Consider the following 21,043-nt stretch of genomic DNA (forward strand, 5'->3'; position numbering starts at 1 on the left):
GGGGTGAAAGCTCCCCATCCTGTGGTTGATAAGACAAGACACATTCTACTACAACTTTAAAGAATCTAGAAGATTTATCCTAGCATGAACAGGGAAGAAAAGAATTACTAGAAATACATTTGCAGACCATCAATTTGGGACTTCTTCAGAAATTGAGGGGTGTTTTTTAATGGACTCTTGAAATTACAACTCGGCGAAACTAGGACAAGTTAACCTGTTGGAAGCTGAGTACAATGCTGGCCTCTGTCCAAAGTAGGATGTAAATGATAACTGTAGTGAGGATTTTTTTGGTTCTTATGAAAAGGTGAAGGGGAGGTCATTTTTCTATAGTTTCGTGTATGAGTTGCCTACCAAATGGTTTAGGTGCTGTTGCTATTTTATTCATTTATGGGATGAGGGTGTCACTGGCTAGGCCAGCATTTATTGCCCACCCCAGAGGGCAGTTAAGCGTTAATCACATCGATGTTGATCTGGAGTTACATGTAGGCCAGAGCAGGTCACAGTAGCAGTTTCCTTCCCTTAAGGATGGGTTTTTCTAACAATCAGCAATGGATTCATGATCATCATTACAATCTAATTCCAGATTTTTATTGATTTCAAATTCCACCGTCTGCTGTGGTGGGATTTTAATTGCTTTAATCCAATAACGTCTTGAAATGTTAAAATTTTAAGTTGATCATTGGGAATTCAAATCTCTTATTCAAAGTTATTGTGTCCCTTTTGAGATTGTAACAATATCAGGTGCCAGGTCAGTTTTCAGAAGCAAAATGATTAGATTCCCTACAGTATGGAAACGCCCTTCAGCCCAACAAGTCCACACTGACCCATTCCCCTGACTAATGTATTTAACACTATGGGCAATTTAGCATAACTAATTCACCTGGCCTGCACATCTTTGGATTGTGGGAGGAAACCCAAGCAGACATGGGAAGAATGTGCAAACTCTGCACAGACAGTCTTCTGATGCTGGAATCGAACCCAGGTCCCTGGCGCTGTGAGTCAGCAGTGCTAACCACTGAGCCACCATGTTGCCTCAGCACGTATTGAGTAGGGTTAAGGTAAGGCAAAAGAACCAAGGTGACACGAACAAATCTGTTTTTATACAGTGAGTTATGATTGGAGTTCACTGCTTGAAATATTTGGGAAAGTTTTTTTTAATAGTACCTTTTATGAGGGATTTGGTAATATAGTTGAAAGGGAAAAGTCTCATAAAGTTACTGGGAAAATGCAAAATTGTGGGACTAATTATGAATTTTCCAAAGAGTTAGCATATGCATGATAAAGTGAATATTCTCTTGTTAATAATGTTCTCAAAAAAAATTACCTGAATTAATCAGGTTGACTTGCATATAGCAAAGCTATTTTATCCCACACAGATCACATTATAGTGGTTTAAGGATTAAATGTCTATGACCTTTTGTGACTTAATTTCTCTATATTATAATAATAATAATAATATTATAGAGTCATAGAGATGTACAGCATGGAAATAGACCCTTCGGTCCAACCTGTCCATGCCGACCAGATACTCCAACCCAATCTAGTTCCACCTGTCAGCACCCAGTCCATATCCCTCCAAACCCTTCCTATTCATATACCCATCCAAATGCCTCTTAAATGATGCAATTGCACCAGCCTCCACCATTTCCTCTGACAGCTTATTCCATACATGTACCACCCTGTGCTTTAGAAAATTTCCAAACTAATGGTAATTCTGTGAATGTGCTTTGGAAATTTTTCAAACGTATGGTGATTCTATGATTCAAGAAATCTTTATATCTTCAGTCCCAGTTTCTCCATTCCTTTCAGAAGCTCATTCCTAAATGAAAAAGGAACAGTACTGGTGTGATAGTACAGTTAAACTTGACCTAAATACCATTTTTGCCCTTTTTTTTTCCCCACAGGGCATTGTTCCAACACACTTAACAACATCACCGATACCAGTTGAAGGAGCTTATTTTGCAAGAGAGCAAGATTTGGCTAGTCCTGAGTTAATTCAGAATCCGGAACTGCCCAGTCTATTTAGTGGTACAGAAATTGACAACACTATAAATAATACTTCAGCCAAAAAGAAAAGACGTCGAAGAAGGAAGCACAAACCTGACAATTCAAAGAAGGATGACCAGGAGTCCTCATCGGATGAGCAAGAAATAGCTGACATGGACATTAGTTCAGAAGAACAGCTGCGATGTATACCAACAAAGTAGGTTATTGTCAGCCTTTAGGAACTCTTCCATTGCCATGGTTTTACATATTTGACCGTTATTTATTTATTATTGTCTTCTAAACTATTTCAATGAGACATTTCACAAGCTTAGAGTCATAGAGATGTACAGCTCGGAAACAGACCCTTCGGTCCAACTTGTCCATGCCGACCAGATATCTTAACCTAATCTAGTCTCATTTGACAGTACTTGGCCCATATTCCTCTGAACCCTTTTATTCACATACACGTCCAGATACCTTCTAAATGTTGTAATTGTAGCCTCTGCCCTTCCTCTGGCAGCTCATTCCACATAATCCTCTGTGTGTAAAAAGTTGCCCCTTAGGTCCCTTTTAAAGCTTCCCATCTCACCCTAAACCTACGCCCTCTAGTTCTGGACTTCCCTTACCCAGAGAAAAGATCTTGTCTCTTTACTCTACCCTTGCCTCTCATGATTTTGTAAACCTCTATGAGGTCACCCCTCAGTCTCCAATGCTCCAGGGAAAACAGCCCCAACCTATTCAGCCTTTCCCTGTATTTCAAATCCTTCGACCTTGACAACATTTTTGTAAATCCTTTCTGAACTCTTTCAAGTTTCACAACTTCCTTCTGATAGGAGCGATACCAGGATTACACACAATATTCCAAAAGTGGCCTAACCAAAGTTCTGTACAGCTATAACATGACTACTCAACTCCTATACTCAATGCTCTGTTCCAATAAAAGAAAGCATACCAAATGCTGCCTTCACTATCCTATCTTGCGACTCCACTTTCAAGGAACTGTGAACCTGTACTCCAAGGTCTCTTTGTTCAGTAATGCTCCCCGGACCTTCCCATTAAATGTATAAGTCCTGCCCTGATTTGCCTTTCCAAAATACAGCACCTCACGTTTGTCTAAATTTAAGCTCCATCTGCCACTCCTCAACTCATTGACCCATCTGATCAAGATCCCATTGTACTGAGATAACCTTCTTTGCTGTCCATTACACCTCCAATTCTGGTGTCATCTGTAAACTTACAACAATACCATCTCTGTTCACATCCAAATCAATTATATAAATGAAGCAAAGCAGTGGACCCACCGCTGATCCTTGTGGCACACCACTGATCACAGGCCTCCAGTCTGAAAAACAAACCATCCATCACCACCCTCTGTCTTCTGTCTTCAAGCCAGTTCTGTATCCAAATGGATAGTTCTCCTTGTATTCCGTGAGATCTAAACTTGTCAATCAGTCTACCATGAGGATCCTTGTCGAATGCCTTACTGAAGTCCATTTGATTCACATCCACTGCTCTGCCCTTATCAATTCCCTATGTTATTTCTTCTAAAAACTCAACCAAGTTCGTCAGACATGATTTCCCACACAAAGCCATGTTGACTATCCCTAATCAGTTCTTGCTTTTCCAAATGCATGGAAATCCTATCCCTTAGGATTCCCTCCAACAGTTTGCCCACCACTGATATCAGGCTCACCAGTTTATAGTTTCCTGGCTTTTCCTTACCACCTTTCTTAAATAGTGGCACCATGTTAGCCAACCTCCAGTCTTCTGGCACCTCATTTATGACTATCGATGATACAAATATCTCAGCAAGCAGCCCAGCCTTCCCTCAAGAGTTTTAGGGTACACCTGATCAGGTCCTGGAGATTTACCCACTTTTGCACATTTTAAGACATCCAGCACAACCACCTCTGTAATATGGACTTTTTAATAATAAGCCTCTCCTTAATCTTCTCAACTCTAATGGAGAAAAGAAGTCAGAATTGCAATTCTTGATTTAATACTGTCCCAGCAGACATTAACATATTTTTCAATTATTGTATTTTTATCTTATCAAAATAAGCCTAAGATAATATAATTGTGCTTTTTTAAATGTTTTATACAAGATTTTAAAAAAAACTGTTTACCTTTGCTTGTTACTACCTCTGTGCAAAACCTGTAAGGACAGTTGAAGCATAGGTGAATGATAGTGATAGGGAGCTCAATAGTCAGGGTCACAGATAGGGGTTTTTGTGGCTGCAAGCAAACCTCCAGGATGGTATGTTGTCTCATTGGTGCCAGGGTCAAGAATGTCTCAGTGGGCACAGCACATTCTGAACAGGGAGGGTGATTAGGAAGAAGTGGTGGTCCGTATTGGTACCAACACCATAGGCAGAAAGAGAGATGAGGTACTGCAAAGGGAATTTAGTGAGTTATGTAGGAAGTTGAAAAGTAGGACATCTTAGGTTATAATCTTGCAATTACTCCCTGTGCCATGTGCTAGTGAGGCCAGATATAGGAAGATGTTTGAATGTCTGGTTAAAGAGCTGGTGAAAGAGGGAGGGATTCAGATGCCTGGGTCATTGAGATCTTTTCCAGGGAAAGCGGGGCCTGTACAAGAAGGATGGGTTCCACCTAAACTGAAAGGGCACCAGTATCCTTGTAGGGAGCTTTGCTAGTGCCAGTCAGGAGAGCAGTTCGGGAATGCAGGGCTGGCAGTTCAACTTTCCAGAGTTTAGATGTTTCATGTGTGACAGAGAGAGATATAAAAAGGATGGTTGTGCTGCAATACCAATGAAGGAGAATGTCACACCTATACTAAGAGAGGACATCTTGGAGGGGTCATCCAGTGAAGCAATTTGGGTAGAAGTTAGGAGTAAGAAAGGTACAACCACTATGGTGGAGTTATACTATAGGCCTCTCAATAGCCAGGGCAAATAGAAGAACAGGTATGGAAGCAGATCATAGAAAGATGTAAAAGCAACAGGGTTGTTGTAGTAGGTGATTTAAATTCTACAATATTCACTGGAACTCCCTTAGTGCCAGAGCATGGATGGATTAGAATTTGTTCGGTGCATCCAAGTGAGATTCTTGAAACAATACATAGATAGTCCAGCAAGGGAAAGTCTGGCCAGATAATTGATGTTTCATTGGGGGAGCAGTTTGAGAACAGTAATTACAATTCTGTAAGCTTTAAGATAGTCATGGAAAAGTATAAGACTTCGGGTGAAAGTACTAAACTGGGGGAAGTCTAATTATACAGTATTGGGTAGAAACTGGAAAAATTGGACTGAGGGTAGCATTTGACAGTAAATCCAAATCAGACATGTGGGAGTCTCTTGAAAGCCAGTTGACCAGAATTCAGGACCAGCATGTTCCTGTGAGGTTAAAAGATGAAGTTGGCAAAAGATGTTGTAAATTTAATTGAAAAGCAAGCATGTGTAAGGTTTACAAAAGAGAAATCAAACAAAGCCCTTGAGGAAAATGAATGAAGCAGAAAAGAACTTAAGTAAGAAATTAGGAGGACTAGAAGGGGCCATGAAATGCCCTTGGCAAATGTGATTGAGGAGAATCCCAAGGAATTTTATGTGTATATTAGGAGCAGGAGCCTAATTAGGGAAAGGGTGGGACCACTTGAGGACAAAGGAGGGAACTTGTGTATGGAGCCTGAGGAAGTGAATGACATCCTTAATAAGTACTTCGCATCAGTATTTACCAAGGAGAAAGACATGGATGATGCTTAGTTTAGAGAGATGTATTTTGATACTCTGGGGCATGTTGCTATTAAGAAGGTGTAGGTATTTGGAAAAACATTAAGGGCTGAATGGGATCTAACCCAGGTTACTGAAGGAGGCAGGGAGGAGATTGGTGGGCTCTTGACAGAGATTTTTATATCCTCTTTAGCCACAGGCAAGGTCACAGGAGACTGAAGAATAACCAATGCTTTCCTTTTCTTTAAAGTTGAATTGAATTAGCTTTATTGTCAGGTGCATGCGAATAAGTGCAGTGAAAAGTTTGCATGTTGTCACTTACGGCGCCATCTTAGGTACAAGGTACCCAGGTTAAGATACTTAATTATTTGGCATAAATAGATTAAAAATAAAATGTTCAACATTAGAAAGGAAAAATAAAATAATACCTCAAGTTATGATTTTTCCACCTCAGTCTGTGCTTGCACCTAACCCCAAGACCGTACCGGCTAAGTCTCCAGATCATGCCTGGCTTCAAAATTCGAGGCCTCGCCTTCTTGTGATGGCCTCCAGTCTGGTGAGTCCCAGACAGAAAGGCAATAGGGATAATCAGGAAATTATAAGCTGGTGAGCCTTATATCCGTGGTTGGGAAATAATTGGAGGAGATTCTTAGGGACAGGGAGGAAACCCACACAAATTCCACATAGACAATGACCCAAGGCTGGAATCAAACCCGGGTCCCTGGCGCTGTGAGGCAGCAGTGCTAACCACTGAGCCACCGTGCCACCTCAAAAAAATTATTGTAGCAGCTCAGGAGGTCTGGCAGATTCTGATTAGATTAGATTTCCTACAGTGTAGAACAGGCCCTTCGGCTGAACAAGTCCACACTTACCCTCCGAAGAGTAACCCATCCAGACCCATTTCCCTCTGCCTAGTGCACCTAACACAGACCTGAGAGAGGTATATAAAATGATGACAGGCATGGATAAGATGGATAGTTGGAGTCTCTCGCCCAAGGTGGAAATGCCGTGTACGAGGGGCATAAGTTTAAAGTGAAAGAGGTAACGTTTAAAGGAGATGTGAGAGAAAAGCTAGGTGCCTGGATTGCACTGTCAGGGAAGGTGTCAGAAGCCGAAACTTAGCAGAAGTTAGCAAGGGTTAAGAAGCATCTAGACAGACAAAACAGCCAGATAATAGAGGGATACAGACCATCTGGAAGCAGATAGGATTAGTTTAGAATAGCATCATGGTTGGCATTGATTTGGTGGGCTGAAGGGCCTGTTCCCTGTGCTGTACTGTTCTATGTTATATGATCATTGCTCATACAGCAAGATCTGTTTTTATTTTTGAATAATTGATAGAGATGTAAAGTTTATTCTTAATCTAAAATATTCTCTATACTGTTGGAAAGTAAATGCACCAATCATGATTCTGTCTTTCCTACAGCAGTGAAATGTGTAATTTCTTTTCTGAAGTACCCAATAAAGATTCAAGCATCTACTACTCTCGAGAAATCTATCCATATTCAGATGGTGAATGGTCTTCTGTTGAGAGGTATGGTTACTGAAGTTTGTCTTTATAGTTTATCTTTATTGTAATAATGTTAAGAAACTTACGGAACAAAATGTATTGTTTTAGCTATTCTTACGATCGAATTTCATCACCAAAAAGTGACTCAGAATTGGTTGTAAAATCACATGAAGGATCCTTTATGGGAACAGAATCTCGGATGCAGTGGACTTGGGGAGGTTTTCCACAGGTACAGTATCAACTGATAACTTTATCAAATATTTGCATTACTTCAGTTTGTGCAGTTAGTAATTTTTTTCTGAAGCTGTACAAACAAAAATTCAGCCAGTGTTCCCTGTTAAATCTTGCTATTTTTCATCATTCCTGATGAAGGGCTCCGCCCCAAAAACGTCAATTCCCCTGCTCCTCGGTTGCTGTCTGACTGCTATGCTTTTCTAGCAACACACTCTCAACTCTCATCTCCAGCATCTGCAGACATCACTTTCTCCTCATGAAAATGATACAGATTGAAGACTATAAATGAGCAACACAAATGAATTGTGTTTTTTTAACTGTTCATTATTTTGGGTAGCAATGCAAGTATGTTATTTAGCAGTGAACCAGGTTGCACAGTACCTTCAGGCGAACCACCAATGTGATGAAGTGAGAATATTGAACCCTGAACAAGGAACCTGAATTCCGATTAATCTCTTCATTTTATGAAGACTACTTAGAACAAATTTTTGAAACTAAGCCTCAGAAATTTTGGAGAACATCTCCAGGACACCCGCACCAATTAATCCTACCGCCCCATGGCTGAACATTTCACTCCCCCTCCCACTCTGCCAAGGACATGCAAGTCCTGGGCCTCATCCATCGCCATTCCCTCACCACACGATGGCTGGAGGAAGAACGCCTTTTCTTCCACCTCTGGACCCTTCAACCCCAGGGCATCAAAGTGGACTTCACCAGTTTCCTCATTTCCCCCCCACCCCCCCCCCCCCCTGCCAAGTTCCAACCTTCCATCTCAGCCCTGCCCTCATGACCTGTCCCATCTGTCACTCTTCCTTCCCACTTATCCACTCCACCCCCCTCTCTGACTTATCATCTTTATCACCACCTCCGTTGCACCCTTAGCTACCTTCTCCCCAGCCCCACCTCCCCTCCCATTTATCTCTCCACCCCCAGGGTTCCCAGCTTCATTCTTGATGAAGGGCTCTGTCCCAAAACGTCAATTCCCCTGCTGTTCGGATGTTGCCTGACTGCTGTGCTTTTCTAGCAACACGCTCTCAACTCTGATCTCCAGCATTTGCAGCCCTCACTTTCTCCTCATAAAAATGATGCAGATTGAAGATTATAAATAGCAATACAGACGAATTGTGTTTTTTTTTAACTGTTCACTTTTGTTAAGTATTTGAGTTTGTGAGCAAAAATATTTTCAAATCTTGTTTGATGAAGTAACTGCATCCTTAGTTTTAGGTTCCAAAGTGTCTTAATGTGATTATTTATAGCACAATTGCAATAAAAGGTAGTCAAAGAAAACTCTTATTTTTATTGATTATATACCACATTGAAAATATTCTCTACTAAATCTTTACAATATTTGTAAAGCATTTTTCTTGCACAAGTGTTAAAAGCTGTTAACTTGTATTTCACTGCATTTATGATGAACTATGTTCCAATCATAACCTAATGACTGCATAAAGAAATGGCATTCCTCTTGTAGGTCAGTAAAATGGAGAAGAGTGAGCAGCCAAGAATAGCCACCATTACACCTTCTGAACATACACATTTCCGAGTCATCACGGACAGTAGTGCAGCAGATGGAACTGCTTGTGATTCCTCTGAAATCGACAATATCATAACTGTTTTCAAGCCTCAGCCTCGAACCCAAAGAAGTCCTGCATTGCATGAAACATCCATGGTGCAGACAGTACTACCCAAAACAGAGACAGCATTCCTAGAAGACACTTCTTGGACAATGGAACAAACAGACATTGTGACAGAGACTTTAGTGTCAAATGTTGCAGGCCAAACATTGCTGTCAGAAACTACTGAAACATGTACATCAGAATCTCAAGGCATTGAGGTCTTTCAGCCAACTCCTCGTCAAGAACCTGAAAGCCCACATGCTTTAGAAAGTAGTAATAATCCAGCCCAACAGACATTATGCCTCGATACCAATGTAAAACCAGAAGAAGTAGATAAAAAGAAAGGTAAAAATAATTGTAACATTTTTTTCTGTGGCTTTTTCAAAAAGTTAGCTTTTCTAGAAATGCATTTTTTTGCCAGTTCACTGAACAGTAATAATACAAAAAAAATATAATCCATATTTATTTTCAGAAATATATTACACTTAGAGCTATTTTATCTTTAGTTATGATATTGATATTTTGTAAAGTACCACCGTAAATGAAAATCAAAAGATTTTTGTTTGGCTGAAATCTATGGAAGTTCAAGACTGGTGTGGGGGTATCTGCAGGGTCTTCAAGATAAAGGAAAGTCTCAAGAGAATTAAAAAATCGCTGAAAAACCAAAGTAGGACATAATTGGAGGGTTACTAAACGCTTGCTTAAAGACTCTGTGGAAAGAGTGCCAGTGAAGTTTAGGTAGTGAATTCTAGAATGTAAAGCCAGGTTTGAGAGGATTCTGAAATGGCTGGAATCAAGGGAACATAAAGTTTTAAGATCTTTTGAAAATTGGGTTTCTAATCTTGTAGTCAAAAAAATCTGTTTGATTTCAGCTTTAAACTATTTTGAGTCAAATTGGAAAGATGCCTTTCTTGTAAGCCTGATAATAAATATTGGAATTTAATTGTTGGTGAGATATTGGGGAGGTTTTTGTGCTGTTGGCTGGGTGTTAAACAAATTTGGCAGGGAGATGGGACGCAGAGCAGATGGAACGTGGGATACGAGAATCAGATATAGAAGGAATGTTCGGACAGTCCAGTCGATAGAGAAGACAGTGTCAGGATAAGGCCCTTGGGAGATCTAGAAAGCTAAATTGCATCAATTTTAATGCAAGGAGCTTTACTGGTAAGGCAGATGAACTTAGAGCATTGATCAGCTTGTAAGAATGTGATACTGTTACAATTACTAAGTCATGGTCAAAGGAAAGACAGAACTGTCAGCTGAACATTCCAGGATATAGAAGTTTCTGCGATGGGGGAGGGAATGTGAGAGAGATAAAGGCATTGCATCATTAATCAAGGAAACTATCACTGCAGTAATGAGTGATATGTCCTAGAAGGGTTTTCATTTGAGTAGAACTTTGAAATGTAAAAAAGAGGGGTGATTACCTTGCTGGGATTATAATATAGGCCTCCTAACAGCTAGAGGAGCAGATTTAGAAGCAAACTGCAGAGAGGTGTGAGAAGACGCTGGGTTAGAGTTAGATTAGATTAGATTAGATTTCCTACAGTGTGGTTACAGGCCCTTCGTCCCAACAAGTCCACACCGACCCTCTGAAGAGTCCCCCCCCCCCCCCCCCCCCCCACCCCTCCCCGCCCCCCGACTAATTCACCTAACACTATGGGCAATTTAGCATAGCTTTGAAATGTGGGAGGAAACCGGTGCACCCGTAGGAAACCCACACAGACACTGGGAGAATGTGCAAACTCCACATAGACAGTCGCCCAAGGCTGGAATTGAACCTGGGACCCTGTGCTGTAAGGCAGCAGTGCTTACCACTGAGCCACCGTGCTGCTATTGGGGGCTTCAGCTTTGCTTACATTAACTGGGACTGCCTTTGGTGTAAAAGGATTAGACAGGATGGATTTTTTCAAGTATGTACACGGTCCTTCTTGAGTAGGGACAGTGCTGGACCTAATCCTAGGGAATGAAGCCAGTCAAGCAGTTAAAGATCAATGGGTGAACATTTTGAGAATTGTGACCACAACTTTGTAAGTTTCAAAGTCCTTATGGAAAGGGATAAGAATAGTGCAAACGTTAAGTGTCTAAATTGAGGAAAATGTATTTCAATATTATTAGTCAGGATTTGGCAAACATAGACTGGGTGCAGCTATGTGCAGGTGAGTCTACCTTTAGCAAGTGGGAATCTTTTAGTTAGTGAGTGATTGCCATTACCAGCGACTTGTTGCTTATTCTTTATTACGGTTGAGAAGGTTGTAGTAATCAGCCCTTTAGAATTGCTTCAGTTTATTTGGTGCAGGTTCGAGCACAGTCCTGTTATGTAGAAAGTTCCAGGGGTTTGATGCAGTGGCAGTTAAGAAAAGGTGACAATTGCGAGCTTGGATGGTGTGGGCTTGAAGGTGAACTTCTGTTACTGTCCTCTCCAGACAGATTGAAATGTGCATTTTAAGAATTTTTTTTTGTCCTATTAATTAGAAGTGTGTTTTCCAAATAGTTTCTGCCAATATTGGATTAATTATTGGCATTGTAGTGTAGCTTGATAGGTTGTCTTCACTCATTTTACTTTTGGACTTGTAGTGACCAGACTTGATTATTTATTCAAAAAGATTTTCAAGTTAAGCTGTTGCAGAGTGAGAAATTGGGAAAGATGGCAAACTATTATTGTTGGTAAATAGTGAAATAAAGTACATAGTGCATTATGCCCTGATTTATTTTAATGAGAGGCATAGAAAGTAGGAGAAGCATAAAAGTTTGACGTTGCTTTCACTCTGTATATCTTCACCCCTGTATGTGCCATCTCAAAGGCATATTCTTCTGTCCTTTTGTTTTAGGCATTTCTTTTAAATTCTGTAGTCAACTAGTGACCCAAAACCAAGGGTGGATATTGGAGACACTTGCGTAATTGTTACCACCAATGTGCTTCTCAGCCTTTCTGTTGACTCCATTCTCTGCCTTTGTCTCTAGTTTACCTCCCCATGCCCCACCCTTGCATATCTCACTACACAAATGCTTCTAAGATCCCAGCAGACCCTATTAATTTTCCTGGCCTCAGACAAAAAAAATGTGGAAGGAATGCTGCAGCAAGCAGATTTGATTTTCACCAGAAGCTTCATTTTGTTTTTGTTTGGAGTCTTGTTTGTTGACTTATCATTTTCTTTCCTGAATTCTACCTTTAGTGGCAACTCAGTTTCTGGAAATTGGTAGCAGATATGGATTGAAGTCTTGGGCATTATGTTTACAGTTGAGATAGTGGCTTCAACTGGCACCCTGTCAATCACAAACAAGTGAAGTAATGAGGTATCGTAAACCAGGATCCTAAAAGAGTAAAATGTTGAAGCTATACCTGCACTCAAATTGTTCAGAGCTCTTGGTTGGAATGAAAGAAGTATACTGACTCTCAAATGCAAAGAAGTATTTGGTAGATCCTTTTCCATATGACTTTAAAACTGGGATTTTGGGCAAAGTAATGCATTATCGAATTGATGTAATCTATTCATCCACGATTAAATTAATACTTGAAGGTTTACTTATGTATATGTAAGCAGATAAACAGACAGTCATTATATTTCAAACTTCTGTGTGATATTATACAATTTCAGTACAAATGCCTTATTCTAAATAACATGCATCACTTTTTCAAGCTAATATGTGGTAGATACTGGATTGTAATCATTATATTTGACTTCTAACCTTGTATGTTTATATATTTTTTTAGATGGCAAATGTAAATATGTACGTTTGTGCATTTTTTTGTGTTCTGGGATAGGTGGACCTAAAAGAAGCCAACATCTGGGTCCCTGTGATATTTATTTAGATGACCTACAAAAGTTGGATCCTAATATTGCAGCTCTGTATTTCCCAAAGAGGTAGGTGATTAAATGTATTGTTAAGACATTTTGTGAAAAGTTGGTTGATAGATTTGACTGACATCCCACCTTGTGTTTTCTGTTCTGGGATAGAAAGTAAAATTATAGATAGTCTACAAAATTGTGTGAAAGAACCAGGCTAAACAGTATAGATTTAATACCATAAAAAAATCGTTGGAACAACTCAGCAAGTCTGGTAGATTCTGATTTGATTAGATTTTCTACAGTGTGGAAACAGGTCCTTTGGCCCAACCAGTCCACACCGACCCTCTGAAGAGTAACCCACCCAGACCCATTTCTCTCTGACTAGTGCACCTAACACTATGGGCAATTTAGCATGGCCAATTCACCTGACCTGCACATCTTTGGTCTGTAGAAAGAAACCGGAACATCCAGAGGAAACTCATGCAGACACGGGGAGAATGTGCAAACTCCACACAGTCAGTCATCCGAGGCTGAAATCAAGCCTGGGATCCTGGTGCTGTGAGGCAGCACTGCTAACCACTGAGCCACCGTTCTATCAAACTCTGATGAAAGGAATGGATTAGTGGTGCTGGAAGAGCACAGCAGTTCAGGCAGCATCCAAGGAGCAGCGAAGTCGACGTTTCAGGCAAAAGCCCTTCATCAGGAATAAAGGCAGAGAGCCTGAAGGGTTTCTGCCTTTATTCCTGATGAAGGGCTTTTGCCTGAAACGTCGATTTCGCTGCTCCTTGGATGCTGCCTGAACTGCTGTGCTCTTCCAGCACCACTAATTCAGAATCTGGTTTCCAGCATCTGCAGTCATTGTTTTTACCTCTGAGGAGAGGAAGCAGAGTTAACTGTTTGGGTGCAGTTACTGAACTTCAGAACTGATTGTAGCCATGTAAAGATTGGCAAATATGTTGAAGATGGGATGGGGGAGTAGGGAGGATTAAATGATAGGTGGAGATAGAGCCCAGAGAGAAGTCGACAGTTGTGCTGACAAAGGAATGAGTAAAGGTCAGCCAGGGAGAATCAATAGCTGCTAATGGAGCCTATTAGTAACTCATAATGGGTTGTTTGTGGTAGTAGCCCGTGTGATAAGGTGCTTTTTTTCCCCTAAAATTATTGAACTCTATGTAGAGTCCTGAAGGCTGCAGGATCCCCAAATGGAAAATGAAATGCTATTTTTTCAATTTATGCTGAACTTTGCTGGAGCACTGCAGCAATCCCAAGACAGATGTTGGCAAGGAACAGGGTGGTGTGTTAAAGTGGCAGGCAACAGTAAGTTCAGGGTCATTTTCACAGACAGAGCGGAGGTGGTTTACAAAGTGATCACCCAATTTGTGTTTTGTCTCTCTAGCTGAGCAGCCCCTGGAATATGGTAGTCTAGATGGAGTGGTGTGTTGGTAAATTGCTGCTTCACTTGGAATGTGTTTCCAGAGCCTTGCATATTGAGGAAGGAGGCAATAAACAGACAGATGTTGCACCTGCTGCAATTGCAAAGGAAGGTAGGGGATGTAGGGTGGTGTTGGGAATGGAGAAAGAGTAGACCAAGGTGCCCTGTAGGGAACAGTCCCTACGGAAGAGGCTGACAAGGGATATGTCTGTGTTGGCATCTTGCTGGTGGTGGTGGAAATGGTAGCTAATGATCATTTGTATGTGGATACTGGTGGGGTGATAAGTGAGGAGCAGGGGGACTCTAATGCTTTTTTGGGAGGGGAGAGAATAGGTAAGAGCTGAAGTGTGGGACTTGGATCGGACCCGGCTAGGGGCCTGTCAACCATGATGGTGAGGGATCCTCAGTTGAGGAAGAAAGTAGACATTTCCAAGGTCCCTTGCAGAAGCTGCCATCATTGGAACAGATGTGACAGAGTAACCGAGAAGATGGAATAGAGAATTACCGGAAGCAGGCTATGAGTATGTCTAGTCAAGGTAACTGTGGGATTCAGTAGTGTTGAAGTGGATATTGGTGGCCAGCCTATCCTCAGAAATGGAAACAGAAGGGAAAAGAGGAGTCAGAGATGAACCAGTTGAAGGTGGGAGCATGGTGGACATTGGAATTGAAATTGATTCCTGATGAGAGAGAAAAGCAGACCTGATGTCCTCTGTACTGGAGAAAGAGTTATGAGTGGGGGCCTGAGTAGGACTGGAACAAGAAATGTTCCATGTACCCCACAGCGAGACTGATATAACTCAGGCCTGTGTGACTCCCATGGCCGCACCTTTGACTTGAAGAAAGGGAGTTAATGTTTCACGTGATAGGTGGGGTGTTATTCACATGCACTTTGTCTTTTTGGAAAGGTAGTCAAGAATATGCTATTAGTACTTAGCAGTAAAAAATACACATCATTTGTAACATGGTGGCTGTCTTCTGGATTTTTAAAATGTTAAAACCATTAGTGCATGATGTATGAAATCAAATTGCCATATTCCCAAATATTGTCATGATAAAGGTCCGATTCCAGCCTTGGGGGACTGTCTGTGTGGAGTTTGCACATTCTCCCTGTGTCTGTGTGAGTTTCCTCCAGTGCTCCAGTTTCCTCCCACAGTCCAAAGATGTGCAGGTCAGGTGAATTGGCCATGCTAAATTGCCCATAGTGTTACGTGCATCATTCAGAGGGAAATGGATCTGGGTGGATTACGCTTCGGAGGGTCGGTGTGGACTTGCTGGGCCAATGGGCCTGTTTCTACACTGTAGGGAATCTAATCTAATATATCTTATAGTTGAGCTTGCTGATGGATGTGTAATTTCTCCTATCATCAAAGTTACGTTTTAGAACATAGAACATAGAAGGATACAGCGCAGTACAGGCCCTTCGGCCCTCGATGTTGCGCCGACCGAATCCTACCTAACCTATACTAGCCCAATAACTTCCAAATGCCTATCCAATGCCCGCTTAAATGACCATAAAGAAGGAGAGTTCACCACTGATACGGGCAGGGCATTCCATGAACTCACAACCCGCTGTGTGAAGAATCTACCCCTAACATCTGTCCTATACCTACCACCCCTTAATTTAAAGCTATGTCCCCTAGTAACACCTGCCTCCATTAGCGGTAAAAGGTTCTTAGTATCTACCCTATCTAAACCCCTAATCATCTTATACACTTCTATCAGATCTCCCCTAAACCTTCTCTTCTCCAATGAGAACAGCCCCAAGTGCCTCAGCCTTTCCTCATAAGATTTTCCTACCATTCCAGGCAACATCCTGGTAAACCTCCTCTGCACTCGTTCTAAAGCTTCCACATCCTTCCTATAGTATGGCGACCAAAACTGCACACAATACTCCAGATGAGGCCACACCAGAGTCTTATACAGTTGCAACATGACCTCAGGACTCCGGAACTCAATTCCTCTGCCAATAAAGCCCAGTACACCATATGCCTTCCTCACAGCACTATTTACCTGGGTGGCAACTTTCAGAGATCTGTGTACATGGACACCAAGATCCCTCTGCTCATCCACACTACCAAGTAGCCTACCATTAGCCCAGTAATCCATCATCTTGTTATTCCTACCAAAGTGAACGACTTCGCACTTAGCTACATTGAATTCCATTTGCCACATTTCCGCCCAGCTCTGCAACTTATCTATATCCCGCTGTAACCTACCACTTCCTTCCTCACTATCCACAACTCCACCGACTTTTGTGTCATCCGCAAACTTGCTTACCCAGCTTTCAAGTCCTTCCTCTAGATCATTTATAAAGATAACAAAAAGCAATGGTCCCAAAACAGATCCTTGTGGTACACCGCTAGTAACTGCACTCCAAGATGAACATAATCCATCAACTACTACCCTCTGTCTCCTTCCAGCCAGCCAATTCCTAATCCAAACCTCTAATGTATCCTCAATGCCATACCTCCGAAGTTTTAGCATTAGCCTACCATGGGGAACCTTATCGAACGCTTTACTAAAATCCATATACACAACATCTACTGCTTTACCCTCATCCACTTCCTTAGTCACCTTCTCGAAGAACTCAATAAGGTTTGTGAGGCACGACCTGCCCTTCACAAAACCATGCTGGCTATCCCTGATCACGTTATTCCTACCCAGATGTTCATAAATCTTATCCCTTACCATTCTCTCTAAGACTTTGCCCACCACTGAAGTCAGACTCACTGGCCTATAGTTGCTAGGGCTATCCCTACTCCCTTTCTTGAACAATGGGACCACATTCGCTATCCTCCAGTCCTCTGGTACTATTCCTGTTGACAACGACGACATAAAAATCCAGGCCAATGGCTCTGCTATCTCCTCCCTAGCTTCCCATAGGATCCTGGGGTAAATGCCATCAGGCCCAGGAGACTTATCTATATTCATCCTTTCCAATATTCCCAAAACCTCTTCCCTGCATATTTCCAGGGCATCCATTCTAATTATTTGTGATTCCATATTCACATCAGCAACAGTGTCCTGTTCCTGAGTGAATACTGATGAAAAGTACTGATTTAATGTCTCTCCAATCTCCTCCGCCTCCACACACAACTTCCCACTACTATCCTTGACTGGACCGATACCTACCCTAGTCATCCTTTTATTCTTGACGTACCTATAGAAAGCCTTTGGGTTTTCCCTAATCCTACCAGCTAAAGACTTTTCATGTCCCCTTCTCGCTTCTCTTAGCTCCCTCTTTAGCTCCTTCCTGGCTACCTTATAACTCTCAATCGCCCCTACTGAACCTTCACGCCTCATCTTTACATATGCCGCCTTCTTCCCTTTCACAAGGGACTCCAATTCCTTACTAAACCACGGCTGCCTCACAAGGCCCTTTACACCATGCCTGACTGGTACATACCTATCGAGGACACGCAGTAGCTGCTCCTTGAACACTCCCCACATCTCATTAGTGTTCTTCTCTTGAAGCCTGTTTTTCCAATCCACACATCCTAAGTCATGCCTCACTGCATCATAATTTCCCTGCCCCCAGCTATAGCTCTTGCCCTGCGGCACACGATTATCCCTCTCCATCACTAAAGTAAAAGTCACCGAGTTGTGGTCACTGTCCCCGAAGTGCTCACCTACCTCCAAGTCTAACACCTGGCCTGGTTCATTACCTAGAACCAAATCCAATATAGCCTCCCCTCTTGTTGGCCTGTCGACATATTGTGTCAGGAAACCCTCCTGCACACATTGTACAAACACCGACCCATCTAATGAACTCGAGCTATATCTCTCCCAGTCAATATCTGGGAAGTTAAAGTCTCCCATAACAACCACCCTGCTACCTTCACTCTTTTCCTGAATCATCCTCGCAATATTATCCTCTACTTCTCTAGGACTATTAGGAGGCCTGTAGAAAACACCTAACAGGGTGACCTCACCTTTCCTATTTCTAACCTCAGCCCAAACTACCTCAGATGGCAAGTCCTCTTCCATTGTCCATTCCACTGCTGTGATAATTTTAATAATTTTGTCTACTGGATTTAACTGTTGCTTTTTCCTTTTCAGTGAACAGGATTCAAGTTCTAAGCAGTTGAGCGAATTTGGTACACATTCAGAATCACAATCTCCACAATCAGTAGGAAGTGCAGGTGCAGATAGTGGCACGGAATATCTGTCTGATTCAGCTAGTGAGCTCCCAGATGTACATCTCTCTCTGTGTGGTGGCCTCAGTGATAACAATGAGATTTCTCAAGGTAAAGTCTTAAGATGGCTATTTTTTGTCATCTTTATTGGAGAATTCTAATATTTTGAATTATGTTCAACATGTTAACTGTTCCACTTCGCTGCTGTTCAATCAAAAACTTCTTTCATTTCTATTTTAAACATGATGTGCTGTGTCTTCTGCATATCAGTGTTCTCTTTCTTGTGTTTAACCAACCCATGTGAAAATTCTTCCAAGCCTACTTAAATCTTTTGATTTATTTATTAAAATGCCTACACATGTTTTTAAATACAGATGCAAATGTGTTTTGCACTGGCACAATCCTCTTCATTTGCAACTCACACAAGTCTTCAAAACTGCCATGTGTGAAATCTTTTAACTGACAAGTTTAGACCAGCAGTGAGAACTACATCAGTGCGAACTACATCAGTGCTTCATTAGTATCGATGATTTGGTGCATGTTTATTGTTAGGGAACAAACTGTAAAGATTTTGCCATGGACGGTACGGAGGAACCTTGATTATCCGGTATTCAATTATCCAGCAAGATTGCATGGTCCCAAAGCTTGGCTAAACAATGTTTTCAGGGATTCAATTATCCGAAATTCAATTAACTGAATGAAATACTCCTTGCCCGTGCCCTTCGGATAATCGAGGTTCCTCTGTATTGACTTGAGTTCTTTCATATTATTCATCACTATAGTTTATTTAAGAAAACTAAATGGAGTATGCACTCCGTGTTGTCAGTCTACAAACTAATTTAATAAATCTGTAATTAAACGCTGGTTTTAATAATGCTTACCATGAAATTACCATATTGTCCTTAAAAACCCATCTGGTTCACTCAAATCCGTTAGGTGATTGTTAGGAGCAAGTGAGGTGGGTCCCCGTGTTGCAACCATCCTGGTTGTCTGCAGCAAAAGTTTAATTTTTTAAATTAACTCATGCCTGTTCCGTTTTCCAATTAAAATGTAGTCAACTAATTTTTACTGTTGCAGTATGAGACAATCACAAAATTTTCTTGAGTTTAGGAAGAGCAAATTTATAATCTGCTAACCCTGAGAAAAATAATAAAAATGTGACACTTGTTCATATACAAAGTTAAAAGGGAATAGTGTCCAGTCCAAATGAGAGATAAATGAACATTATAGTTTAAAGTCCTTTGGGTGTCTTTGAATCTGAGATCATGGTTGGTTAGTTGGATTTTTATACTGTCAGCAGTAGCAAACCGGTCAGTGTTTTCATTGGTGTTTCTTTTTCTGAGAGATAGAGAGAATCTTTTAGCTTTTTTCAGTTCTGCTGAATGACATATAAGACATAGCCATTCAGCCTATCTATTCTACTCCTCCATTCAGTGAGATGAAGGCTGATGTAATAATGCTCAACTCCACTTAATCAAAAATCCATTCTTGTCTGCTTCTGCCATAGAGAAAGCCCATTGAAAAAGCAACTTGTATGTATATTCCGACTGCAGGTGATATTTTGTCTTCAACATGTGAGGATTCTCATGGTTGTGAAAATTGGATAGGTGATGAGGACACTTTCACTGTTCCCAGGGATGATTTCTGATGAGATTTATTACCCTTGGGGAAAAATGTAGACTTTAGTGCAGGATGTCTTTTATTTAACACATGTTGGTTTTCATGGAAATTCTTTGAACTGTGTGGTCAGGTAGTGTCTACAGTCATTTTTTAGTTAGTGGTTTTGGTTTCTTTTTCAAAACTTCCAACCCATCAAAATCCAAGGTATTAAATCGGATGATGGGTTTCAAAGTCAGTAATTTATACCTAATGAATGTGACAGCTGTATTCCTGATGAAGGGCTTTTGCCCGAAACGTCGATTTTACTGCTCCTCGGATGCTGCCTGAACTGCTGTGCTTTTCCAGCACCACTAATCCAAATTTAGAACAGCTCTTGTAGCCTAAATCTGGACATCTATAATGCACTGTGGGCTATCAGCAACAGTAACAGAACTCTATTCAATCACAGTGTGTAATCTTACAGTCCAGCACAACCCTCACTTGGCCATCACCATCAAGCCTAGGAATCGAGTGTATATGTGAAGCAGCAGCAGCAAACTGAGGTGCCGACATAGTGAAACTGTATTATAGCTACATGCATGCTGAACAACATAGTGCATGTTAATCAGAGATAATTTATCATACTACCAACACATTAGGTCAAAACTCTGCAGTTCTCTGGTGGACAACCAAGCAACTAAACATTCTCATCTTCCAAGTTGGGGGAGCCTACTACATCAGTTCAGATGACAAAACAGAAGCATTTGCATTCATATTTAACTTCTTGAAATGTTCACTTTCCTCACTCTGGGCAAACAATATCAATGCCCTCCACAACTTGCCCAATACTTCTTTGATAGCACTTCTCAAATTTGTAACTGAGCACTTTCCAAATCCGTGACCTCTTCTATCAAGGAGGAGAACAGTAGATGGATGGAAACATCAACACCTTCAAGTTCCCCCCTCCTGACTTGGAGCTCTTTTGATCATTTTGACATGAGAGAATTGAAGGTTTTGTTATCAATATTATTATAAAAATATGTTTGTATC

The 21,043-nt window shown here is 41.2% G+C and overlaps 1 protein-coding gene across 3 annotated transcripts in view; it reads left to right on the forward strand.

The window, feature by feature from the left end:
* The window catches only part of LOC132822970 (phosphatidate phosphatase LPIN2-like), a 93,721-nt gene that overhangs the window by 36,541 nt on the left and 36,137 nt on the right, over positions 1-21,043 (forward strand). For 2 of the 3 annotated variants that reach the window (XM_060836440.1, XM_060836442.1), the window contains 6 exons: positions 1,905-2,203; positions 7,102-7,209; positions 7,294-7,414; positions 8,891-9,380; positions 12,802-12,901; positions 18,318-18,505. In XM_060836440.1, the coding sequence (XP_060692423.1) occupies positions 1,905-2,203; positions 7,102-7,209; positions 7,294-7,414; positions 8,891-9,380; positions 12,802-12,901; positions 18,318-18,505 (1,306 nt within the window). The remainder of the gene's footprint in view (positions 1-1,904; positions 2,204-7,101; positions 7,210-7,293; positions 7,415-8,890; positions 9,381-12,801; positions 12,902-18,317; positions 18,506-21,043) is intronic. The other variant, XM_060836441.1, reaches the window with a different exon arrangement.

The sequence above is a fragment of the Hemiscyllium ocellatum genome, chromosome 15 (assembly GCF_020745735.1).
Source record: "Hemiscyllium ocellatum isolate sHemOce1 chromosome 15, sHemOce1.pat.X.cur, whole genome shotgun sequence".
Taxonomy (NCBI): domain Eukaryota; kingdom Metazoa; phylum Chordata; class Chondrichthyes; order Orectolobiformes; family Hemiscylliidae; genus Hemiscyllium; species Hemiscyllium ocellatum.